Genomic DNA, 27,737 nt, shown 5'->3' on the forward strand with positions numbered 1-27,737 from the left:
CTGAATCTCACAAGTATCTAGACTAGAATGCGGTCTCATGTCCTACCCAGAAAAGTACCAGGACATCTCCCAGAGGATCCTGGGTCATAGATTCACTTTGAAAAACTCCCAACAAGGCCAGCTCCTCAGTTCTGAGCAGATCATAGAAAGAATGACTACATGAAATAAGATACAAAAGAGCTATTATGAGGTTCTGGATATACAAGATGCAAACCTAGAATGGAATAAGTTCTAAAAGATCTATAAGTAAACAAAGCTCTTCAAAGGCAAACACAGCTTGGACACAAATTCGGCTAGAAAGTTTGAAAGAGGTGGAATTTAAAATACTATTATTAATGAAATGAAAATAATTGAGGAAAGGAATGGGAAAAAAAAAAAGATTGTTGGAGAGAAGAGGCTTGGAAAGAGAATAACAAGCATGGGCCAAGAAAGTACAAACTACACAAGCAACAGACTCCTGAAAATTAGAATGGACCAAATAGAGGATTAATGACTGCATCAGACAATAAATAATACTAAAACAGTCAAAAGACTGAAAAAACAAAAATGTTAGATATCTATCTCATTAAAAAAAAAAAAAACAAATGACCTGGAGAATAGATCATGCAGAGATAATTTAAAATCTGTAAGTCATAACTAAGAAACTCTGAATATTGTTATTTCAAGAAATCATGAAATAAAACTGCTTAGATCACTTAGAATAAGAAGCAAAGGAGAAATAAATTTTATTGTCAGTTTCCGAATAAACCTCAGAATTAGACTCCTAGGAACATCATGGACAAAATCCAGAGCTTTTTTAGATGAGAAAAAAATGCTTCAAGTAACAAAATGAAAGTTTATACATAGAGTAATTACTGTCAGGATCATACAAGATTTTTATAATTCCAAAGTAGTGGAGAGGATTGAATACTATTCCAAAAGGTAAAAAAATGTTTTCTTATTAGTTGGAATGACTTAAACAGAAAAACTGATATTGGGGGAAATATAGATCTTTATAGATAAATATAGATAAGATTGTCTCTTATAAGATGACAAAATTACAAAAACAAAAATTACCAAAAAAAAAAAAAAGACAGGATATTCATAAAAAGTACAAATGCAAATAGAAACCAGGGTCTCTAAAGTTAGGCTGCATTTTAACTTTGAAAACCACATGTTAACATTACCTATTTTTTTATGCTTTTATTTTCTTAAATATAACAGTTACATTTTAATCTGATTTGGGCTGCATTCAGAAGGGTTGTGTGCCACATGTGACTGATGGGCCTTGGACTTGGGTTTTTTAACAGTGTCTGTGGAAAAGACTTCTTGACATTGCTGATGAAAAGAATGCAGAACGTTTTCTAGACACGGTCCCTGTTCACTCAAGAAATCTTTACGTGACCCCAGGTTTATAAAATAGTTATACAGATCAAGTATTTGTACTGGCAAGTGATTGAATGTTTCAGATTAAATAGAATGGCAGATGAGCTCCTAATTTTCCTAGTACTAGATATCAGAGAATACGATGACACCATTGACAAAAAATAAGGAAGTTGAGAAGGAAAATTTTTTTGTTTTGTATTTGGAAAGACTATTCTTTGTTGTTGTTGTTGTTGTTTTAAATGGATTTAGTTTGAAATAATTATAGTGGAATAACCAAATGGAAATTCTAGTAGAAAATTGGAAATCTAGAGCAGGAATAGGGATGAAGATTTGGGAGATAATCCCATTGAAGTAAATTGAACTTGTGACACTGAATGAGATTTTCAAGGGGGAAAGATCTTAATAAGGAAACAGGATACCAAGGATTTGGATGAATAGATTCATGGGCTGACTGAGGAAAAAGAATCAGTGAAAGATCCAAAGGATGTAGTCTGAGATGTAGGTCTTGTGCCATAAAGAGGAGTCAAGGGAGGAGTTTCATGTGGTCAGCACTGCAGCATGTACTACTGCAAACCGTGTGTGTGTGTGTGTGTGTGTGTGTGTGTGTGTGTGTGTGTGTGTCCACTCACACTCTCCTATAGACTCTTTATATAGTCTTTCTCATAGCCCAGGAAATAATTCTATTTTGGGTTTGTATCTTTTTTGTTACTAGAAATCTTTCATTGTAACTAATGATGATATGGTGACATCTACTGGTAAATATAGTGATCAACTACATGCTTATAAAAGTTTTTAAATGATGAATTTAACTTATATTTCTTGATGTTGCCTTTGATTGCCTTGATAATATGTTACCAATAATTTTAATGTCTTTCATATTTTCTATTGGAAAATAAAATCTATATACATATGTATACACATTCATTTATAGTTTCAGCAGCTCAATTTTTAAAAATGAAATTAATTGAATATGGTAACTTTCTTTAGCTTCCTTTATCTTCTAACAAAGTTCATACCTGACAACTTTGTTTCATATTAAGTAGTTTTTGGTGGCTAAATTAACATTTTTGTACTAAAAATTAAGCAATTTATTTGCCATTAGTATTTGAATGTCTGGTGATACAACATCTGATTTTTTTTTCAGGTACCAAATAGAAGAATCCTAGAATTGTTGAATTTTACAGATAAAATAAAATTTTAACCTCTAGTCTTACTCCCTTAATTTACTCAGTCTTTTTGTCAGTAAGCACTTATTAAGTGTTACTGTATGTCAGGTACTATGTTAATTAAGTCTTAGAGCTTAAGAGATACACAAAGAGATATAAAGAATGCAATTGAAGGATTCCAATGTTTGGAAGGACTGGGGGAAAAAAAGATTTAAGATGAAGGAAAGTTTGTTTCCTCTAGAGCAGGCATTCTTCAGGGCACAATGGAAGGGCTGGTGTTGCCCGATTGAAACTTTGGGAAGAGGAATAGATGAAATGATAAAAGAATATGATCACACATAAAGGAGTTTGAGCATTTGTGAACAAGGAAGTGTAACACTTGTGAGTGATGGCAAGAGTAAAGCTTTGTGTGAGATTGAGTGTATTCAAGAATGAGAATATTATATTTAAGGGAGGATTAACATGTAACAGGTTGAAATCTCCTAGTACAAAGGCAAGAGAGAGAAGGAGAGAGAGACTGCAAGCTAGTCAATGAATTCATTTAACAGAGGAGGCAGAGGGGTAGAGCAGGATCTGGATTGGATGTAAGATGGCCAGTTTGGATAGCTCGTATCTCAGTGGAGGTAGGGAAGAATGAGTGTTCCAACTCCCTGTGCCTTGGTTTGCAGTAGTACATGCTGCAGTGCTGACCACATGAAATTCCTTCCTTGACTCCTCTTTATGGCACAAGACTTACCTCTCAGACTACATCCTTTGGATCTTTCACTGATTCTTTTTCCTCATTCAGCCCATGAATCTATTCATCTCTGAGAGAAGATAGAGCCAGGCCCCCTTTTGGGGGCCAAAAGGTGAAAGGAGCCAGAGAGGTTTAAGATGAAAGGAAGTGGTCTGACTATAGATCAAGGCACAGACTGAAAGACCAGGCTTAGCTCAAGTGTGACAGGGCCCAGTACTTTTGCACTGTTGAGATGGAGGCATGAGTGATAGGAGAATTGACAGCAGGGACACCAGAGTACCCAGAGTCGTAGGCTGAGAGTCAGGGAGACTCATCTCCCCGAGTTCGAATCCAGCCTCTGTGAGACTCTGGGCACAGCACTTGGTCTTCTTTGCCTCAGTTTCCTCATTTGTGAAATGAGCTGGAGAGGGAACTGACAAACGGCTTCAGGATCTCTGTGAAGAGAACATCTAGGGGGAACACAGACATGACTGAAAAATGATGGCACAACAATAGGGTTTAATCTGTGTTCTGAAAGGGCTTCAAATTCAAGTTACTTGGCTAAGGTTAAACAGCTAGCTAGTGGTAGATCTGGGCCTGTAGCCTCGATCTCCTGATTCCAATCTAGTGTTCTTTTGCTTTTCCATGTTGCTTTATTTGAAAAAATTAGCAAACTCAAGGGCTTCCACTTTCCCACTTTGGGATGTTAAGCACATCTTGGCCAAAGTTCCTACTATACCAAGACCCTGTCCATGGTCCCCTTCTCTCACTTGGTGACCTCATTAGTTCACAAGGATTTCTCATCTTTATGCAGATCATTTCCAGATTTAAATATCCACTTCTAGGCTTTCTTTTTAACACTGATTCCACATCAGCAGCTGCTTATTGGACTTTTCAAAATTGAATGTTCTGTAGGCATCTCAAACTCACAATGTCCTAAACAGAGTTCATCTTCTCTGCTCTACCCCCCATCCCACCCCTCATCCAAACTATCCTATTTCTGCTTGGATCATTCACTTTCCTTTTACTATCTTAAGTTTTCATTCTTGGCAACATCCTCAACTTTTCCTTCTTGTTTCTTTTGTTGCTACATTTCCCAAATCCATCCCTTTATCACTGTTCTCACAGCTAGCAGCATAATTCAGGTCCATTACCTCTAGCCTGACCTCTTGTAGCAGCTTCCTAATTGTTCTCTCTGCTTCAATCCCACAATTCATATTCTGAAATAATTTTCCTAAAGTACAGGTCTGACAAAATTGCATTTCCTCAGGAAAATCCAGTGGTTTCTACTTGTTTATAGGATCCCATTTAAAATCCTCTTTGACATTTAAATCTCTTTACAGCTTGGTTACACCTTTCTTATGTTTTATTGTTCTGTCGTTTTTCAGTTGTGTCCAAGTCTTCATGATCCCATATGAAATTTTTTTTTAATTTTAAAAAATTTATTATAGCTTTTTATTTACATGTTATATACATGGGTAATTTTACAGCATTGACAATTGCCAAACCTTTTGTTCCAATTTTTCCCCTCCCCCCCATTTGAAGTTTCTTGGTAGAAGTAATGGAGTGGTTGGCCATTCCCTTCTCCAGCTCATTTTATAGACAAGGAAGCCAAGGCACACAGGGCTAAGTGACTTGCCTGGGGTCACACAGCTAGTAAGTGTCCAAAACCAGACTTGAACTCAGGAAGAGAAGTTTCTCTGGCTCCAGGCCCAGCTCTCTTTCCACTGGGCTACTTAGCTGCCTTGTATGTCATCAACACCATCATCAAGCCTAAAGTCCAGTTAAGTTGGCTTCCTTGCTGTGCCTTATACTCAGCAATTTCCATTTCTCAGCTCCATGCCTTTACACTGATTATCCCTAGTGTCTGAAATGTATTCCTTCCTTAGATTAGTCTGTAGGAATTCTTATTCAAGACTCAACTCAGCTTCTTCAAGAGGCCTTTCCTCTTCCTGGTGCTCTAGATCTAGTGCTCTCTCCTAAACATTTTTTATTTATTTAGTATATACATATATAATATGTATATATATGTATATAGGTATATGTGTATATATATAGGTATATGTGTGTACATATATATTACAGATAGTAAGAATACACACTCATATACATTCACACACAGCTTTCCCTAATAGAATATAAATTCTTTGAGGGCAGTGACACTCATTTTTCTCATTTGCCTTGTATTTGGCACATAAGGAGCTTGCATAGTTGATTTAGGGTATTTTTAATGTAACAAAAAATATTCCACCTTTACTAAAGTCTTACACTATTTCATTTTGGAACTGACATAACTGGTACCTGAAAGGCTATCCAAGTTATGTAGAGCTCTAGCTGGATTCACTAATTTGGAAAAAAAAACTCTTCGGAATAGATATATTGATCTGGTCATGATAGTCCATCTAGATTTGAAATGGAGGCCTGAGAACTGGTTTTGTCAATTATTTTGTGATGTTGGACAAGTAACTTCACTTTTTAAAGCTTTAAGTCTTTAATGTTATATTCTTTTTAAAAATAATAACTTTTTATTTTTCAAAATACATGCAAAGATAAAGTTTTCAACATTCACCCTTGTAAAACCTTGTGTTTCAAATTTTTCTCCTTCCCTCCCTTCCTCTACACAGCAAGCAATCCAACATAGGTTAACTATAGATTAAACATGTGTAATTCTTCTAAAGGTATTTCCACATTTATCATGCTATGCAAGAAAAATCAGCTCAAAAAAGGGAAAAATAAGACATAAAAAACAAGCAGGCAAACAACAACAACAAAAAAAGTTAAAGTACTAAGTTGTATACACAGTCAGTCCCTAGTCCTCTCGGTGGATGCAGATAGCTCTTTCCAACACAGATCTATTGGAATTGGCTGAATCACTGCTTTGTTGAAAAAAGTTACTTCCAATGGAGTTGATCATCACATAATCTTGTTGCTGTGTACAATGTTCTCTTGGTTCTATTCACTTCACTTAGCATCAGTTTATGTAGATCTCTCCAGGCCTTTCTGAAATCAAATACTGTATTCCTGAGCTTGGCTCTAATCTTTCTCTAACCTTTCTTCTATTTCCCCTCTCTTTATTCTTTTTCTCCTTCCTTCTAGCATCAGGGAAAGTGAGCTGGGTTTAGGGAACAGCTTGTTCTTGCGAAATAGAAGTGGGACAGAGAAAACATACCAATTCCTTTAAAATCAACCAGACAGAACTTTAGGATATTCTTCTTGTAACTGAAGCCTGTTTATATAATAAATGCTGAATTCTTAGATCTCAGCAAAAGGGAGTTGGGAAAAGAATTTGTCTTTATGGCTTGTCAGTGTCTTTCCTTAAATGTGACATCTGGAGCTGAATGTACTTCTCCATAGGCTAACAATATATTGGTACTATTACTTGTGCCTTTCTTGCTTTTTTTGTGAACAGATTTTGATTTTAATGAAAATTTATTTTTGGAGGAACTATAACAAAATAACTTTTGTTGGAGAATATTTCATTCCTTGTTCACTGGAGAGATTAGTTTATTGATTCAGCTGTAATATCTAAAATTCTTGCTTTTCTTTGCAATCAGTAGCTCCATTGAGTTCTCTAGACTTCATTTTGCTGGAGGAAAACAAAATTTCAGTTTTCAGGATGTGGCTGTATTGTGTCTGCAGTTCAAAAACTTCTAGTTTATGATTAGCCTCTTGATGAGTTTAATTATAGAAGAGTGGATGAACTTATTTATAGCTTAAAATGTAATGAGGAAGAACAACTTATTAATTTTTCAGTTCTTCCCAGGCAGCCTGATAGCTTAGTATATTAATCATAACTTTCAGTCAGGAAGACTTGAATTCAAATCCTAATTCATATGCTTGCTATTTGAATGACCCTAGGCAAGTTCCTTAACCTCCTTGACCCTTAGTTTCTTTATAAAAATACTAATGAATACTCACAGAGTTGTTGTAAGGATAAAATATGGTTTCTCTCTCTCTCTCTCTCTCTCTCTCTCTCTCTCTCTCTCTCTCTCTCTCTCTCTCTCTCTCTCTCTCACACACACACACAGACACACACACACACAGACACACACACACAGAGTTTTGTAAACCTTAAAGATCTATGTAAATGTTAGCTGTTATTATTCCCTGATGTCAACATTAGCAGCATCCTAATCTTTTTAATAGGATAATGGTTAACCTCAGATGGTAATCATGGAAGTTATCAAATCTCCTCAACATAGCAGAAGATTTAAGGTTAACAGTCCATATTACATGAAGAATCAGGTGGATTCTGGGCTTGTGAGAGAGTTTTAATGTTAGTTGTTTTATTATATAATATCTGCATTTTAGGGGTCCCCTTCTCCCTCTTGCTGTCCCAAACACACTCTATGATCCAATGACTCTGCCTTTCTTGCTGCTCTAACTTGGATAAAATGCTCCATCTCCCAGTTCTGGGGGCTTCACGGGTTGCCCTCCCTCCTTCACTTCCCACAATGCCTGGAATGCTCTCCTTCATTCCTGCTCCAGGCTTCTACTCAAATCCCACTTCCTGAAAGCCTTTCCCCATCTTTCTTCATGCCACCCTTTCTGCTGATTATTGCCAGTTGATCCTGTCCATAGCTTGTTGTACATAATGCTTTTTATCTCATTAGATAATGAGCTCCTTGAGAGAAGGGTCTGTCTTCTGCTCTTTTCCCTCTTCCTATCTCTAATGCTTAACACTGTCTGGCGCAGAGTAGATGTTTATTGATTGATGACAACATCCTACTTTTTGTTGAACTCATGTTAAGTGCTTGCTAGTGTAAAAAAAATTGTGGTCTTTGTGGGGGTTAGCGTGACTGACTAGCATTAAAAAGGTTTGTTAATAATTGGCATTAGAATAGATTTATAAAAATAGAAGAGTTTAAAATGTTTCTTTTTTTCTTTTTCTTTTTCTTTTTTTAAAAAGCATTCCTATTGCTTATATGCTAATGGTAATTCTTGAGTTAACTGTGAGATAGGCCATGATGTCTCATTTCTTAAATAATTTACAACTGAGTACTGTTGAGATTCTTGAAGGTAGAATGAATATAGTGGCGTGTTTGAGAGAAAACTGCTTTAGCCCTGTTTATCAACAGCAGGCAGCTTATTAAGTTATAGTTTGTCATACTCGAAGAGAACTTTATTTTTATTCTGTGGTGATTTAAAACTTTCCATGAAAGTGTTAAATATATATTTTTTCTACTCTGTCCCCCTAAACTCCAGTCCCTCAAAGGTTTTAAAATTTTGTAGTCTGCTACACTAAATGTCATTCTAGTCTGACATTTGTCTAAATGTCTAGTTTAAATTGTCACTTAGACACTGGCAAGTTGGAGAATCAGGAGCTAGTCTGGTAAAAGAACCTCAAGATTATTCATTCCACTAGTCAGACAAACCATAAAGACAAATTCTTTTCCCAGCTCCCTTTTGCTGAGACCAATTCTAATGAGAGTAAGGTTCACTCACTCCTTTTTTCTCCTTCCCCTCCTCTCCTCCAGTGTAAAAACTTTTTCTAACCTCTTTTTTATGGCAGATAATTTACACCATTCCACTTACCCCTTTTCCTTTTTCCCAGTACAGTCCTTTCTCACCCCTTAATTTCATCATTTTTTTTAGATATCTGTTCATATTTAACTCATACCTGTGCCTTCTGTCTATATATACTCCTCCCTAACTGCCACAATAATGAGAAAGTTCTAAAGAGTTAAAAGTATCATCCTCTTATGTAGGAATGTAAACAGATAAATTTACATTATTAAGTCTCTTATTATATCACTTTCCTGATTAACTCCTTATGCTTCTCCAGACGCCTGTATTTGAAAATAAAATTTTTCATTCAGCTCTGGTCTTTTCATCATGAATTCTTGAAAATCCTCTATTTTATTGAATGTCTACCTTTTCTTCTGAAGGATTATACTCAGTTTTGCTGGATAGATGATTCTCAATGTAATCCTAGTCCATTATTTGCTGAAATATCATATTCCAAGCCCTCTAGTTCTTTAATGTAGTAGCTGCTAAGTCTTGTGTTAAACTGACTGTGGCTCCACTATATTTGAATTCTTTTTTTTCTGGATGCTTGCAATATTTTCTTCTTGACCAGAGAGTTTTGTAATTTGACTATAATATTCCTGAAGAGTTTTCATCTTGAGATCTTTCAGGAAGTGATCAGTAGATTCTTTTCATTTCTATTTTTTTCTCTGATTCTAGAATATCAAGATGGTTTTCCTTGATAATTTCTTGAAAGATGATATCCAGGATCTTTTTCTGACCAAGGCTTTCAGGTAGACCAGTAATTTTAAAATTATCTTTCTTGAATCTATTTTCCAGGTCAGTTTTCCAGTGAAATTTTTTCTTCTTCTTCTTCTTCTTCTTCTTCTTCTTCTTCTTCTTCTTCTTCTTCTTCTTCTTCTTCTTCTTCTTCTTCTTCTTCTTCTTCTTCTTCTTCTTCTTCTTCTTCTTCTTCTTCTTCTTCTTCTTCTTCTTCTTCTTCTTCTTCTTCTTCTTCTTCTTCTTCTTCTTCTTCTTCTTCTTCTTCTTCTTCTTCTTTCTTCTTCTTCTTCTTCTTCTTCTTCTTCTTCTTCTTCTTCTTCTTCTTCTTCTTCTTCTTCTTCTTTCTTCTTCTTCTTCTTCTTCTTTGTTTCTTGATTTCTCATTGTCATTAGCTTCCATTTGCTCCTTTCTAATTTTTAAGTAATTATTTTTCTCAGTGAGATTTTGTACCTCTTTTCCCATTTAGCCAATTTTACTTTTTAAAGCAATCTTCTTATTAGCTTTTTGTATTTTGCACTATTCTCAAATCTTTTTTCTAATTTTTCCTCTATTTCCTTACTTGATTTTCATAATCACTTTTAAGCTCTGCTATGACCTGAGCCCAGTTCTTATTTTCCTTGGAGGCTTTGGATGTAGGTATCTACTGAGTGTGTGTTTTGATCTTCCTTGTCACTTTCTATGGTAAGAAACTTTTCTGTTGTCTGCTCATTTTCCTAGTCTTTGGCTTTTAACCCTTTGTTAAAGTGGGGTTGTTTCCAGAGAGGAGGGTGCCAAGGAGCAGTTTGGGGGAGTTTGTACCTTTACTCTGACATCCTGGCTCTGACTCCCAATTATTCTTGAAATATAATGTGTAGGCTTTTTTTGACCATGGTTTTCAGGTAGCCTAATAATTCTTAAATTATCTCCCCAGGATCACTTTTGCAATCCGTTTACAATTCACATTTTTGTCTATTTTTTCATTCTTTTGATTTTGTTTGATTCTTGTTGTCTCATGGAGTCATTAGCTTCCATTTGTCTAATTCTTATTATTAAGGAATTATTTTCTTCAATTAGCATTTGTCTTTCCTTTTCTTTTTGGCCAATTTTCTTCAGTGATTTTTTTGTACATATTTTTCCTTTTTTTTTTTTTTTTTTACCAAACTTTTGTCTCTTTTTTTCATGATTTTCTTGCATTGTTCTCATTTCTTTTCACAGTTTTTCTTCTTTCTCTCTTAATTTAATTTTTATAATCCTTTTGGTGGTTTTCCCAGTTCTTTTTAGGCCTGAGACAAATTCACTATTTGAGACTTTGCATGTAGGTGGTTTGACGTTGTTATCCTTTTCTGAATTTATGTTTTGATCTTCCTTGTTACCTGCCATTTTGGCTCTGTTCTCTTCCTTGGGATACACCATTTCAAAGAAAAAAAATTAACACTTTGTATTATAGGTACCAGCCTACCAGAAAAATTTTAAAATAATTGGTCATTATTCTGATGCTTAGACTGTCCTTAGACTGAGCCCCATTATATACACATTCAGATATTTATAGGATTCTTGATTAAGTAAATTTCAGTATGGTAAAACATGTTTACCCAACAGGATAAGGTTAAAAATTATATTTGATAAGTCTTAAGCTCAAAATTATTTTAGGTCAGTTGTATGCCATAGTAGAAGGAATGTTGGGTTCGCAGTAGGGTATCCAAATTCAAACTCTGATCCTACTACTTGGTTTGTGAGGGACCTAGTTGAAATAGATGATATCAAGCTCCAAATACTGGTTCAGAGTATTGTAGATCTAAAAGTTAATATACTAAAGTTGAGTAGTTTATTCTTTAAGGTTGATATTTTAAAAAGTTAATTGGACATTGATTTGCTACTTAAAGAACGGAACCAAATATATTTTGAAATTTTCTATTTTGCAAATAAAAATGAATCATAAGTATATCCTGTATTAGCCAAAATATTAGAATACTCACCAAGATTTGATTTCCTGTGAAAATGTTCCACTATTTGAGACTTTGCATGTAGGTGGTTTGACGTTGTTATCCTTTTCTGAATTTATGTTTTGATCTTCCTTGTTACCTGCCATTTTGGCTCTGTTCTCTTCCTTGGGATACACCATTTCAAAGAAAAAAAATTAACACTTTGTTAATCCGGGGTGAATCAGTTCTTTATATAAGCATCCATTTGATTCTGATTAAGATTCTTTGGTTTTGTTACCTAAAAAACAGTTGGGTCAGCCCTGGAATCCCTCTATAAGTTTTAAAATTTATAAACTTAATACTCCCTCTCCTCCCAAAAAAGCATTTTCTTAGCCAGAGTAAAATACAGAAAGAGGATTCTATATGAAATCATGAATCTCTGTTTTATATTGTTTGCTGAAAGTAAATAATTCTAATTCTACACATTACTTTTAGAAACCATTTTGTTTGTCTGTGCTTCCTTTTGAATTTCTTTCTGTTTTCTTCTTCACATAAAAAATAAACATAAACAAAAAAACAAAAAAACGATGAAATGGTCTTCTCTTCTTTTGCCTCACTATTGCTAGCTCCATCTCCTCCTTAATTTTCTTTTCCCCAATATTAACCAAGAGTAAAGAGGGAAAGGGAAAACTCCTTGTAACAAATAAGCTTTCAAACAAAACCAAACTAAATAGTGACCACGTCCTGTCTCAACCATCACCTTGTGTCTGAAGCTGGGTAACAGGTTTGTTCTCTCATTGCCAGCCCCTTTGAGGCTGTTGCTTTGATCAGGCTTCTTTATTTGAAAGTTGTTTTCGTTACAGTATTTTTGTCCTTGTATAACATGCTTTCTTGGTTCTGTTCATTTCCCTCTGCATCAATTCATGCTACCCAGAAATCTCTTTTTAACATTTTATACAATGCAATTACTACACCGTTATATTCATATCCTGGAGTTTGTCTAGTCCTTCCTCAAATATTTTAAGAGGCAATCTCAGGCCCCTTTAGTTTCCCTTTCTTTTCTCCCTTGGCTTTTTGGTGACTCCTCTCTTGGCTTTCCCCCTTTTCTACTTGTTTTTCTATTGAGTTTGAAGTCTTTCTGTACCAAACTGTATTCAGCCTGCCTTTGTCTGTTTCAGATACAGAGATCGTCCACTGCCTTTTTTTTCACCCAGGATTACGCCTTTTTATGTCCAGTTTGTGCGCAAGCCCATCATCCTGGAGTCCTCTTGGAGAATAAAGGAAAAGTAATGGCAGCAGCAGCAGCATTCTGTTCATACAATTATGAGAAATAACGAATTCCATCTTTTACTTCCTTTCTGTATTAGTATTCCTCCCCTTGTCCTCCCTTCTTTTGCCCCTCTTAAAACTTTCAGAGCAAAACCAGTCTAACTCCAGAATCTCTGGTTTTGTTTGTTTGTTTGTTTGTTTGTTTTTGCTGAGGTAGCTGGGGTTAAGTGACTTGCCCAGGGTCACCCAGCTAGGAAGTGTTAAGTGTCTGAGGCTGCATTTGAACTCAGGTCCTCCTGACTTGAGGGCTGGTGCTCTATCCACTGTGCTACCTAGCTGCCCCAACCTCTGTTTTTCTTGTTCCACTTCCACAGTGTCCTTTAAAGACATTCAGGTTTTGAAGGGATACTTGTTTCTTCTCTTCCATTGGAATTTTAGCTTTGTGTCATAGAACTCCTTCTAGTTGCTCAAATAGCTTTACCTTTCTAGGTTTCTCTGGTCTTTTGTTTGTATTTCAAAGTTCCCATTCAGCACTGGTTTTTATTTTATTAGGAGTGTTTGAAAATTTCATTTCATTATAAATCCATTTCCTCTCATGTTCAATTATCCTAAAATTTGCAGATTTAATTATTTTTTACTGAAAGTCTATCTCTTTTGCCTTTTGGAATATTGTTTTTCATGATCTCTGGTTTTTAGCAGAAGCTTCCTATGTGATTCTGACTGGTTCTTTTGTACTTCAGCTACTTTTTGGATATTTCTGGATATTTCCCTTTGAAGAAGAACTCTGGATTTTGGCTTGGGCATTCATGGGTCTTTTCCTTTGAGGATTTCTTTTAGGAATTGATCATTGTATTCTTTTTTTTTTATTATTCTGTTCTCTGGTCCTATTAGATATGAACTGTTTTCACTTATGGTTTATTGAATTATAGTGCTCAGGCCTCTTCTAGAAAAATTTGGTTTTTAGGGAGTCCAGTGATTTTAAAATACTCTCTTTTTGACCAACATATTTTCTAGGTCAGTTATTTTTTATATCTGATATCTTATATTTTCTTCTATATTTTTTCACTCTTTGGATTTTATTCTAATATTTCTTGTTGTCTAATAGAGTCGATGATTTTTGTTTATTCCGTGTTAGTTTTTAGGCACTTCATTTCTTGGGTGAGATTGATCACTCTCTGCTTAACTTATTCTCCTTCCAATTCCAATTTTCCTCAAGACCTCATTTGTTTCCTTTTTTTTCAGATATTCATGTAATCTTACTAGCAGTTGTTATAGAATTAGATTTGCAGTAATTTTTTAATGCCAGTTGGTATTTTCTATGATTTTTTTTCATCTATGTAGCCTTGGTTTTGAAATTGGAGTTTTGGGCCAGGGCCAGACTCAATCCTTTTTATAGTTTTGGATAAGGTGGTTGGGGTTGGGCTTTTTGGTTTCTCCCCAGGAACTCTGGGTTCTTTTGAAGACTTCTACCTTCTGGGATTAGGGTCCCCCAGATCTTACAAGTTGGGGGTACCCGGGTCATTAAGGTCATTTTTGGGACCATGAGGTCTGGGCTGTTGTTCTAAACTGCCCCACTGCTGTAGCTCCCTGAGGCTTTCGAGATTCCAGACCACTCTGGGGTTTTCCAGGGGATCCTTCTGCTTTTGGCAGACTACCTTTGTCCTACCTCTGGTTTTGCTGGCATTGGCTTTGAATGGCTTCCCCTTTTGTATTGCTTGTAGTCTTTTGCATACTATTTTGTACAATTCTGGGGTAGAAGATATCATTTATTCTATTCTCTCTTTGAGTTTCTTGATTGTTATTTGGTATAGTATAAACTTCAGGGGTTTTTTAGAGCTTGTTTGGGAGAGGCAGACAGCCTGCTTCCTTTTAGGCTGTCATATTAGTAGGAAGTCCCTTCTTTTCATTTCAATTGCAGCCAGTCTCTAGGTTTATTTCTGTTTTCTACTTATGGAAGAAATGCCAGTCCCAGAAAGTCTATAGAAGTTTTATAATGCAAATAGAATGCTGAAATATTAACATCACTCATTAAATATTGAAAAGTTCATGCTTTCTTTAGAATCAGCTAAATCCCTTTAATCTGCTGCCACTTTAGGAGGTAGTTTAGATACAGTTGTGCTAATAATTGAAAATATTTGGAAATACAATGACATTTTGAATTATGAATTTTATTTCTTTTATGTTTTATAACATTTAATTTTTTGATTTGTGCCTTTATGAAGGTCACAGAAACATTCCTAAATGAAAATGTCATGGTTTGATTTTAGTTGTTTCCTTTGGACGTTTTCTCTGGCTGCCACCTCGTGCCTGGAAACTTCTCCTTCCTCATCTTTGCCTACTAGCGGTTTCCTTTAAATCCCAAATAATATCTCTTCTACAGGTAGCCTTTCCCAACTCCTTTTAATTCTATTAGTGCCTTTCTTCTACTAATTATTCTCTATTTGTCTTATATATAGCTTATTTGTACATAGTTGTGTATTGTCTCCCTCATTAGATTGTGAGCTTCTTGAGGGCAGTCTCTTTTTTGTATCCCAGCACTTAGCACTGTACTTAGCACATAGTAGGAGCTTAATAAATATTTATTTGCTGACTGACTTCTTTGTCCAGCAATATAAATTGCTTTTGGCAGGAAACAACTTGTAAATTAGCTGTCATGCTTGATGTGCATATAAGTATTGATGGTATTGAAGTTATCCAAGAATGTGTTGGGTGCTGCTGCCAATCATGCTTATCAATCAACAGAAACATTTTAATAACCAGTTTATTATATTCTGAGCATGAATGCCCAGGGTACAAAAATTAATGGATCCTGAGCCTCAGCTTTAGCACCCTTATGGAGATTAGTTACATCAGGAGGACTTTTACAGCAGGCAGAAAGGGAAGGTCAAGCAGTGGAGCAGAAGGGGAAGATCTAAATCAGGAAAAATTATAAACTGGCCAGTAAACACTAACTGGAATTTGTAACCATGCATGTCAGAGCTATATCTAATCACTAGAAATTCTTCTATTACTAACCAGTTAAACCCAAGGTAACCTTAGATATCTCTGTTAAATTCCACATGCTCAGGGGCAGCTAGGTGGCGCAGTGGATAGAGCACTAGCCCTGAATTCAGGAGGACCCAAGTTCAAATATGGTCTCAGACACTTAACACTTCCTAGCTGTGTGACCCTGGGCAAGTCACTTAACCCAGCTTCAGGGGGGGGGGAGAATTCCACATTCTCTAGCCAGTGATGTGAACTTATATCTTTAAAGGAAACTCCAGCAGTAAAGCCAAGTCAGAAAAATTCTCTTATCAAAGCACTTAGTAGATGTGTGACCTTGGGCAAGTCACTTAGCCTTAATTTTCTTATTCATGCTCAGAATATAATAAACCAGTTATTAAAATGTTGATTGATAAGCATTTTTGGCAACAGCACCCAACACATTCTTGAATAACTTCAATAACATCAATACTTATATGCACATCAAGATTTTAAGGTTGTTGGGAGATCCAGATTAGATCATGTATTTAAAATGCTTTGCAAAATACTTTATAAATTATGACGATGATGATTCCATTCCCACTTGTGTAAATGAAGCATAGTTGGAAAAAGTTGCTTTTTAAAAATGGTAAAAAAATTTTTTTGAAAATAATGGTATTAATTTTTTCCAGACTTTTTTTTTTTAATGTGAAAGACGTACCTGATAGTATCTTTATTTTGATGAAATTATGATCATAGGACAGCAAGGTGGTGCAATAGTTAGAGTTCAAATCTGGCCTCAGACACTTCCTAGTAATGACACTTTGGGCAAGTCATTTAACCTTGTTTGCCTCTGTTTCCTCATCTGTAAAATGACCTGGAGATGGACATGGCCACCTGCTCCAGTATCTCAGCTGAGAAGACCTGGATCAGGGTCACAAAGATTGGGACAGAGCTCACAGTCTTAGTTAATGCAAACCTCTTCAGTGGGTTTGTGAATCTGTGATTTGGTTGGACTTAAAATAAGACTCTAGTGTAAGTCTTAGTGCTTTTGTTGTTATGTTCCTAAAGAATTTTTTGAAGGCAGGAATATGCCCAGAGGGCACTTAGGGTGTAGCTAAGAGGCTGTAAAGGATGTTTGTCAGAAATCTGTGACCAGAAAAAGGACGAGGGCTGGTTGTGTTATTAGAGCAAAGACCATCTGGGATCACCGGCCTCCTTGGTACCTCATAATGCTCAGAGATTTATAGAAGAGCTTCCAGCAGGGCCAGCGGAGGGGTTTGTAGAAGGGCACTGACAAAAGTCCCCCAGGCCTCCTACAGAGGAGGCAGTGCCGGGGTCTGAGAGGACCGAGATGTGGTGGGGAATGGCCTTAGCCCTGGAACTTGTGAGAGAAAGCCCTGCTTGTGGAAGGTGTCAAACCGTCTCCTTTTGCCTTGTTTCCTTAGGGACTTCCTGAGCGGGGGATTCTGCAGTCCTCCTTTTCCTTGTCATTCAAGTCCAGTTAGTTTGTTGTTGGTTTTTGTGATGTAGGCTCTGTCTTTAGAGGTATTTGGGGAGTTAGATTTTTTTAAGAAGAGTTTTTGTCAACTTTTGTAGATCCATTTGGTACTCCTGAATTCTGGCCTGGTAACTCTTCTCATTTCCCATGTCTGCTGGAGAGCTGGGCCTTCCTACATCATAGCTATTTGTGTACATCACTGATAGCTATTTATCTGTATCACTGATAGCTATTTGTGTACATCACTGATAGCTATTTATCTGTATCACTGATAGCTATTTGTGTACATCACTGATAGCTATTTATCTGTATCACTGATAGCTATTTGTGTACATCACTGATAGCTATTTATCTATATCACCAATAACTGTTTGCCTATATCATCAATAGCTATTCCTGGCCAAAGGGCCGGGTTTGTTGAAGGGAAGCAGGAGATTGGAAAAGACTCCTCGATTGCCCAGACTGGGCTCGGACATTGGGTCCCTCTCACATGATCGTATACTACTCTTGGAGTGGTTTTTTGCTGGGACCTAGCAAAGAACCTTGGATGTGATGGGACTTCAGCAAGTGTGCATTAAAGTGGAATTTTTAATGTCCTGCGCCAGAAATTGTTTGGTAGGTGGTGGTGCTCATGAAGCCAGGGTGCCCCCTAGTGGCCAGTGGCCAATGAGCATCTGGGGCTGAACAGTCAAATGGAAGGGCCCTCCCTCCATCCAGCCTTGTGACTCCTCTCAGTGATGTGCTCTGCCCACTTCCAGCTGTGTCTTGGGGATAGCCCAGATCGGTCTTGAGCCTTTCCTCCAAAGTCCAAGCTTTCTGGCTCCCTGCTCTCTCCAGTGGGGCACTCCCATTCACTCAGCTTCATCCCCGCCTTATCTCATCGGTTTGCTAAGAGGGGTTGCTTTTACCCCTTCAGTCTATCTTTCATTTGTCCTTTCTTTCCTTCCCTTCCCACAGTGACTGCCCTCGGCTGGGCTCTTATTTCCTCCCAGCAGGCAGCTGGGGTCTCGTGGCTCCCAGCCTTCCTTTATGCTCTTGCAGGTTTAACCTTCACCTGTTTGTGCTACCCCTAGTGCCTAGCCAGTAAAGCCCAAGGTGTGTACCCTGGCCTTCAAAACCTACTTGATCATTTTCTAATTTTCCACAAAGATCCTCAACTTTCCCCACCTCATCCCAGTTCAGTATCCCCTGCTCCCAGTATCCCCTTTGCCTTGTTTCCATACCAGACTCGGACTATGGAAATTCAAATGTCATTTACTCCATGGAGTAAATCCTTCCATTTGGAAAAGGTTTTTACTTTACACAATGCTTTGTTTATGCCTTTATCATATTGAATTTATATACCTATTTGAAGGTGCTATAGTTACAAATTAATAGAACCTTTAATAAAGGGGAGGATTTTCCCATGGAAACTAACTCCTACAGTGTACTTAGTAAAGCTTTGTTGAATTGTAGAGAAACATTTGGGGGAAAGGGAAGGAAACTGAGGTGCTGAATAAGGTGGGGAGAGCAAGGAAATGAGGAAAACAAGACAAATACAAAGCAAGGCTACAGTTCATCATAAGGAATGTGGTTAATCTGCGTCTGGGACGTTGTCCTTATGGCAAAAATAGTAACTTCAGTGCCTGTGAATTGGGGATCTTAATATTTCTTAATACTTGAGGCAGTTGCACAGAGGTCTAGCTTCAAACCCCACACATGTGGGAAACCCATACAAGGGAGTCCCTTTACTTCTCTCTTTGTTTTCTAGGATCAGTGGTGTTGAACCCAAATAGAATCATAAAATTTCCTGCTGATAGCCACAATACCACAGATTCAGATTATCTGTGTTTTATCATGTTTTTGTTTTACTTTGTTAAAATACTTTTTCCTTAATTGCATTTAGTCTTCATGGGACCACTTGTTTTCCCCTGCCTCTGCTCTAGGCAGCTTCCATACTTACTGGTTATGTGAGTTTCCTCACTTAGGAATTCCCTTGACCAGTAAAATAATAGATCTGGTCCCTTCTCTATTTATTCAGAAGTCTCTTACTTTAATTTTGTATGTTATAACTATTTCTTCCTTCGTTTTTTTCTCCCCACTGCAATGCCCAATAGATGTTCAACTGTTGCCATTGATAAAAATAAATATTTTAATTTTGTTAGGATAAAAATACTTGGTCTGAAGTAGATTAGATTTTTATTCAAGGTTTCAAAGTTCACAGAAAAATAGATTTAGAGCCCAAAACTTAAAGACCATATAGTCCAGGGCTTCTTATCCTGGAACTCATGAACTTGTTTTTAAAAATATTTGGGTTGCTACTTCAGCATAATTGTTTTCCTTTGTAATCCAGTTTATTTTATGTATTTAAAGCCACTACTCAGAGAAAGGGTTATTAGACTTTACCAGACTGTCTAAGGCTTCAAGACATGAAAAAGTTTGGGAATCCCAAATCGAGTCCAGTATCCTCATTTTACAGCTGACCTCTGAGTTTCCTTAAGTGACTTTCTCAGGGTCACACAGCTAGCACTTGTGTGCTAGGCATGGGATTTGAACCTTGGCTTTCCTCACTCTTGGGCCCACTGGGAAACCCCACAGTCTGGTTATTTGCTTCTTGTCCTTTGTTATGTTGGGAAATAACCAGGTCTTGAATTTCCTAGTGCAGAGTTTAGTCATCCTTTGGGTGATGATTTTTACAGCAAATATTATTGAAATGGTGTAATTTTAGTCATATAAATGGAAATATTTTTTATGAAATAGTTGTGAGGTTAGAGAATTTTAAATTCAGATTTCTTATTAGGAACTGACCAATTAACTATTTTAACAAGCAGCATAAGCTTCTGCCATGTATTTTTTTTTAGGCATATAATAGTTATGAAATGGCTCTCTTTGGGCTTCTATGAGTTTTTTGATCTTTTGTAAACATTATTTGAAAATAATAATTTCTTTGATTTATAAAATTAGAGATCCCCTCATATAATAATTAAGCAAAAACAACTCAGCATATTGGTTCTGTCTGAAAATGTATTTTTCATTATTCAGAAGATAAAATAATATTCCTAACCTTATAATTCTTCCCTATCTCCCTTCCCGCCCTTTTTCTTTTTTTTTTTTTAATAGTTAACAAGCACAAACCCTGGATTGAAACGACATATCATGGTATAGTCACAGAAAATGACAACACAGTCCTCTTGGATCCTCCTTTGATCGCCTTGGATAAAGATGCACCTCTGCGCTTTGCAGGTAGAGAGTGATTTTTATTTTGTTTTAAAGATTGGAATTGGGTAGGAGACAGTTTGTATGACCTGTATTTTGTGTCATTATCACTTGTATTGGGACCTTTTCTGAAAATATTTTTGCCAGCAATTTTGGCTTCTGGCTTTAGATGCCAGATTTTTTTTTTCTTGTCCAGTTTAGTAGTTATCTGAACTATTCTTTATTACAGATTTTCTTTGATTCTACAGATAGATTATTAACTCACAATTACCAAGTGCATTTGTTCCTGCTCTGGATTTGCTCATGTGTAGACAGTAACATTTCAGTGATTAGCATTCATGATTTTTTTTTCTAAACTACTCAGAGTTCAGATAGCTGGGTGAAAAAAAAATCTCTGAGCAAATTCAACATTTTATTTGTAGTAACATCATTTTTTTATCTTAAATTTTCTGTTTTCTTCCTTACTAACTAGTATGATTTCTTGATGTAGTGACTTTATGGGGACAATCAATTCTCTGTAGCTGCTTTTGGGGATTTTTTAGCATTTAATCTCACCAAGATTCAAAAGTTCTGAAACTCAGTCTGTTCCTGTTTTATTTAGTGATTTGGAAAGGAATGGAGAAACAGACTTCTCTTATTTGTGCACTGGGGCTAATTGTACAGTCCTTTTCTCTGAACAGATGGAATAATATAATGGTTAATTAGTTACATGCCTTTGCATCAGATTTTTTTGAATTTGACATTTTGAATTTTTTTCAAAATATTTGTTACCAGTCCTTTGGACAATTTTTTTCAAATACAAAAATTCTTATTTTAAAACTCACTGAAGATAATCTATTATTTCAGTTGGTCTTGAGTATAAAATAGCATACATTAATTCTCCAATAATTAGTTGTATTTGGCTAACATGCCAAATCATATTTTCAGAAAAGTAGTCTGGAAATTAACTTGGGTTGTTTAGAATCAGTGGTGAAGCTAGTCAGATTTTGGTAATTTTGGTGATTGGGGCGGGAGAAAGGGTCAGGTGATGGGGGGGGGGTGTTGTGTATGGAGGGTGAAAAAAATAGTTGACTGGGATGCACAAAAGAGGAAGAATTCTTATGTTACTGTGTAAAAACTGTTTACAGATATTCTGTAGATTTAAAATTATTTTTAGCATGCCATACTCATTCCCTCTGTACACATTAAGCATTTAGACTAAATGTTATGTGTGTATGTTTCTGTGGCATATTTTTCAATAAAGTCCCTATGTGTTTAGTGTTCAGTGTTGACTTACTTCTTGTAATACAGATGCTGCTTGCATTTATTATGTGGATATAGACATAACTGACATACAGTGTGGAATGCTGGTTAGAATTGAATGACTGCCAGAAACCTCAGGAACTGTTTCTTGATACCTACCATTTGGGGAGTAAATTAGTAACACCAAGCCTTCCCCTTCCCTTTTCCCTTCCTTTTCTCCTTGTTGTTTCTAGAACCCTACTGACTCCATGGCAAGATTGGGAAGAACGTTGGCCCTGGAGTCAGGGACAAGCAAGTTTAAAATCCCAGTTTAGCTATTTACTTACTTAGCTGATAATAGGAAGATTATTTTATCTATTTGGAGACTTAGTAGATTAGATGATTTCTAGCTTTAAATTAGTATGAAAAGTCAAAAGATTTTAAAATTTTCTTCCCAAGCATATCATATGCCATGTTTGACTTGGAGCATAATTAAAAATAAGACTTAGATAAAACGTTTCTTGATTGACATATATTATTTATTTTCTCAGTTTAAAAAAATTGTAATAAAAAGATAAAACCCAGTTAATTCCAATCACTTAAGTCCAGAATACACTATCTTCCTATTTCTTCTATTACACACACACACACACACACACACACACACAGAAATTTATCATTTTTTTCTAAGGAATAAATTAAGGGACACCAGAGACTTTTTCCTGAGTAGCCATTTTGAAAATGGCTCAGACAGAATGTCAGATCATATTTTGAGAAAAATGGTGTTTGTAATAATTTTGATTTTGTTTGGGCAGGAAGGAGTGATGACTGGGATGGAATAAGGTTTAAGGAACACATTTTTCTTAATGAAACAATACTCTTTGCCCCTTATCTAATTTGTTGTGTAGTTGTAATAGAATTTAAGCTTTATGTCACAAAAATGACTTTAACTTAATACCCAAAATGATACTTGTAAATTTTTGTTGATTTAAGTAAGGCTGTTCTGTCACTTTGCCAAAAAGTGAAGAATACAAAATAGAATTTTTTGTTTTAGTAACAAAGGGAAAAATGTCCATATATAGCAGAGAGCAATTTGATAGCCTCAGCTAAACTGAAATGTAGTTGTTTGCCCATCTATTTGCTTGGCATTAATTGCAGAATAGTCTTCAAGGAGTTGTTTAAATAGATCTAGGTGGGGCAAGGAAGGATCTGCAGTCAGATTTGGGATATTGTTTAATTCAGCAGTATAAGAGTTATTCCTTTCAATATTATGGTTGATAATATCATCAGAGATTTATTTCAATGAGTATTTAATAATATATGCCAGATAATACTGTGTTAGTGATTGGCAGTAGAAAGCCAAAAATAAAATAAGTGGATAAGTTTCATGAAAAAGTAAAAACATTTTATTAAGGAGATAGTTTGTTTATAGCATGAATAGCAGGCCAGCACCATTTTTTATCCTTATTTTTCATGAATCAAATAATACTTATCTTGAGCATTGAGCAGTCTTAATGACCACACCATCTGATATATTTCTTAGGACAAAATCAAGAAAAATGAACTTTATTTGTCCTTTTATAAGTAGAATACAACAGACTCTTTATAACAAATAAACTGTTCTTTCTCTCACCCAGCCGCCTCTGGAAGCAAAGAACAATATCAGTTGTCCAGCAGCATTAGTTAGTGTGGGTGGCTAAGTGTGAGGACTTTAGTAAGATGTTGGTTACAATTTGGTCACAGTAATAAAGACCTTTTAGAGTCAGTTAACTTAAAAACTTTTCTTGGTTGAGAATGCACATTCTCCCTCTGGCCTAAATGAGCACAGATTTTTAATAAACTATTGTAAAACTCAATCGTCACAACTTCTTTGTTTTTAAATTTTTAAAATAAAAATTAAAATATAAACTAAATATGAGGAGTAGGTTGGTAGTTGCATTAACTGACCTTTCATGGCCATTTGCTTACCTGGAGTGTTTTTGTGTTATGTAAAACAGATTGGTCAGATGAGGTGATGTAGTGGTCTTTTGATTTATTTTACTATCAAATAGCAGATTGTACTTTATTGGGGCTGACTTGCAGACATTAATTTGTTCAGGGCTGCCCATGTTTTAAATTTAGTTAATAATATGTTCTTTTGGCTGATAGCTTCCTGTCCAGCCACTATTTGTTACAAAGAAATCACATCAAGCTAGTAAGGTGTTTTTTGTTGTTGTTGTTGTTTTTTGTTTTGTTTTGTTTTTTCCATTTAAAGGAATGGTTCATAAAGGGAGAGAGCTCCATTGGGAAATGTGGGTGATATTCAAAACAGAAGAAAATGCAAAATTGTTTTTTTTAAATAACTGATTTCTAGATTTTAATTACACTCCAAAGTACTGTCAAAACATTAACATTTATGGGCAAGGAAGTAAAAGATTAAAATGACTTGTAGATCCTAATGAGGATGCAAGGTAAGGCATAAGCATTATCAGTGATCTTCAAATTGTTTGAATTCTGGGACCCTCTAGTTTAACTCAGACTTAGAAATCAGAATAAGCATCTTTGTGACTTGATTAAAAAACTGTTCTCTCTTAGCTATTGGGAAGATGTCATGGTTGCCATTCTTTTGCTTTGACATCCCAGCTTGAAGATTTGACATTTTGCAGAATCAGTTAATGGCTTACATTGTAAAATTTAGGACTAGCTATAGGAAACTTTGTTAGATTGAGATGAAGTCGATTAGAAACTACTTAACTTCTCCACGTGATCTTCATTTTTCTTTCTGATTTGTGTAAATCAGCTTCCAAAAGGTAATCAATGATGTCGTTAACTTTACATTGTCACTCTCCCACAGGAGGATGGATGTGAGGTAGGGGTTAGAAACTGTCCACGAACCTTTCTGGAGATGGGAGGGCCTCCCCTGGGGAGCAACAGTCTGCCAGAAGGAGCTTCCCAGCCAAGAGGTTATCTGGTTCGGGCATGTACCTGTTAGGTATTAGCTGTGAGAATGTAGGCCACCAGACTTCTCAGTGCCCCTAAACAACGATGGGGACTGTGCCCGCAGAGCATCAGTGCTGGAGGGAGCTTCCACACCAAGAGATCCCTGTCAAGTCAACAAATATTGACTGTGCCAGGCCCTGTGCTGGACAAGTACAGAGAATGATGCGCACATTCTAATTGGGGAGACAGAAAGTACACATGAAAATATGTGCAACAGAAATATAATATGAATGATAAAATACCCACCAAGTAGGTAAATTTAAATTTAATATAATTAAATAGTTTGGGAGAAAGGGCACTGGTTTGGGTGAAAGGGGATCATGTAGGGCTTCCTGCAGAAGGTGTAGGTGAACAGTTTTTTTTTTATTATAGCTTTTTATTTACAAAACATATGCATGGGTAATTTTTTTATCATTGAACCTTGTGAAACCTTCTGTTCCAATTTTTCCTCTCCTTCCCCCCACTCCCTCCCCTAGATGGCAGGGAGTCCAATACATGTTAAATATGTTAAAGTACATGTTAAATACAATATATGTATACATATTTATACAGTTATCTTGCTGTACAAGAAAAATTGATTTTAAAAGAATGTAAAAATGACCCGAGAAGGAAAAGAAAAATGCAAGCAGACAATAACAGATAGAGTGGAAATTCTCATTTCCCATAGTTCTTTTGCTGGGTGTAGCTGGTTCTCTTCATTACTTAACAATTCGAACTGATTTGGATCCTCTCATTGGTGAAGAGAGCCATCAGAATTGATCATCATATAGTATTGTTGTTAAAGTGTATAATGATCTCCTAGTTCTGCTCATTTCACTCAACATCAGTTCATGTAAGTCTCTCCAAGCCTCTCGGTATTCATCTTGCTGGTCATTTCTTATCAAATTATAATATTCAATAACATTCATATGCCACGATTTATTCAGCCATTCTCCAATTAATGGGCATCCACTCATTTTCCAGTTTCTAGCCACTACAAAAACGGCTTCCATAAACATTTTGCACACACAGGTCCCTTTCCTTTCTTTAATGTATCTTTGGGATGTAAGCCCAGTAAAAACACTGCTGGATCAAAGGGTATGCACAGTTTGATAACTTTTTGAGCATAATTTCAAACTGCTCTCCAGAATGGTTGGATCCGTTCACAATTCTTAGGTGAGCAGTTTTTAAAGGAAGAAAAGAAGCTGAAGTAAAGAAGGGGAGTGCATTCTGGGTTATTTGGGATGCTCAGTGCAAAGGCACACAGGGATGGCCAGTCTGTGAGGAGGAATGCCTAATAATGAGAAAGGTATGTTGGGGCTAAGTCATGTGGGGTTTTTAAGAGCTAAACAGGAATTTCTCATTTTTTCCCCAGAAGCCTTTAGAGGATTGGAGTTATCTGAGTTGGGCAAAGACATGGTTAGATCTGCATATAAGGAAAATACTTTTGCATCAGGGTAGGCTAGATTGGAGAGGGAGAGGCCTGAGTCAAGGAGACTAGTTAGGAGGTTGTTACAGTACTTTGAGGAGAGGTTCTGAAGGCCTGAATTGAGATGGTTGCTATATGAGAAGGGGTCATATGTAAAAGATGATGTAATGGTAGAAATGGCAAGTTTGGAAATTGATTGGATAGATGTGTGGGATGAAAGATACTGAAAAGCTGAGGGTAATGCCATGGTTACAGACCTAGAGAACTGGGACCATGGTGCCTTTGACAGAAGCAGGGAAGTTTAGAAGAGAGGGGAAGATTTATGAATAAAGGTAGCAAGTTCAGTTTGGAAGATAATTAATTTGTGGGACAAAGAAAGATTTAAAAAATTCTCTGCCCTCAGAGAATTTATATTCGAATATGAAGATGTACACAGTTCCATTTAAGTAAGATATTATCCTCTCCTCCCCCTCCAGTTAAATTGGAGATAAATCTCCAAGAGAAGGAGCAGAGAAAATTTCTTGTGAAAGGTGGGAGTTTTAGCTGAGATTTGAAGGAAGCTAGGAAGCTGAGGAGGAGAGGCATTCTAGGAGGGGAGGCAGCTAAGGAGCCCTCTGCCCTGGCTCATGGAGTACAAGGGAGGAAATCAAGTAAAAGGGGAATGCTGTGTTTGGAGCATTCGATCTGGAGTCAGCAAGATCTGAATTAAAATGTAATATGACACTAGCTAGGTGTCTGGGCAGGTGCTCTGTGTGCCTCAGTTTTCTCATCTACAAAACAGGGATAATAACAACAGTTATTTCCTTGGGATGTTTTGAGGTTATATTTGTAAAGCCCTTTGTAAACTTTGAAACATGATATAAAAGAAAGATCAGGACAGAGAAAACACTTTTATGTTTGGTGCTTTGACCACTGGTCATGGAGAATTCTGTTCAGTTAAATGGTGAGGTTTAAAAGCTATACTGTAGAGTGGGGTATACCTCTTTTCTGCCAAGGGCCATTTGTGGACAGGGAAAATGATCAATTCATACAAGTCAAGCCATGAGAAGTTGCACCTAGCTTTCAGCTCATCACCTGTGGTTGCCTTAGCAAATGATTTTGTAGGCCTTATGTGGACTGTGGGCTGTACATTCCCCACCCTTGCTGTAGAAAGTTAAGAAAAGGGGAGAAGGAGAGAAAGTTCAGGGACCAATTCTTGCTTCTTCAGTTTAGCCGTGAAAGGGAAGAAGGATAGGAGGATGAAAGGTAGTAAAGACGGATGGTGTGAGTGAGTGTTTTTTGAGTGGGGGAAAGAATGTAGTTCCCAAGATCTGGTTGTGGAATGAAGGGAAAGGTTCCAGTAGGTGCAGAGATGAGATTATCTTTCTCAGAGAGGTCACTGTGTCTTTAGCTCTGGGGTGGGAGAGGGCAGTCAGCACAAAATCAAGAAGCTGCTGATTAAAGGGAGAGCTAGATGGTACAAGGGATAGAGCACTGGCCCTGAAGTCAGACGAATCTGAGTTCAAATATGACCTCAGACACTTAGTATTTCCTAGCTGTGTGGCCCTGGGCAAGTCACTTAACCCCAATTACCTCACTTAAAAAATTAAAAAAAAAAAAAAAAAAAAAAAAAAAAAAAAAAAGCTTGGACTGGAATGTTGATCCTTTAAAAAAAAAACAGTGGGAAACGTAGGAGGTGGATTGGAGGCAGTTTATGAAGGACCCCCTCAATCTGGAGACAGTGTGATGCAAGGCTGAATTTGGAGCTCCTAGACCTAGATTCTAATGGACCCTGACTCCATCTGTGATCATGGGCCAATCACTTATC

General features: G+C 36.5%; 1 protein-coding gene across 4 annotated transcripts in view; it reads left to right on the forward strand.

Annotated features, from left to right (window-relative positions):
- CLSTN1 (calsyntenin 1) overlaps window positions 1–27,737 on the forward strand; it is an 85,805-nt gene that overhangs the window by 27,106 nt on the left and 30,962 nt on the right. For all 4 annotated transcript variants that reach the window (XM_074306339.1, XM_074306337.1, XM_074306336.1 and 1 more), the window contains exon 2: window positions 20,227–20,349. In XM_074306339.1, coding sequence (XP_074162440.1) covers window positions 20,227–20,349 — 123 coding nt within the window. The remainder of the gene's footprint in view (window positions 1–20,226; window positions 20,350–27,737) is intronic.

Source organism: Sminthopsis crassicaudata, chromosome 3 (assembly GCF_048593235.1).
Source record: "Sminthopsis crassicaudata isolate SCR6 chromosome 3, ASM4859323v1, whole genome shotgun sequence".
Classification (NCBI taxonomy): domain Eukaryota; kingdom Metazoa; phylum Chordata; class Mammalia; order Dasyuromorphia; family Dasyuridae; genus Sminthopsis; species Sminthopsis crassicaudata.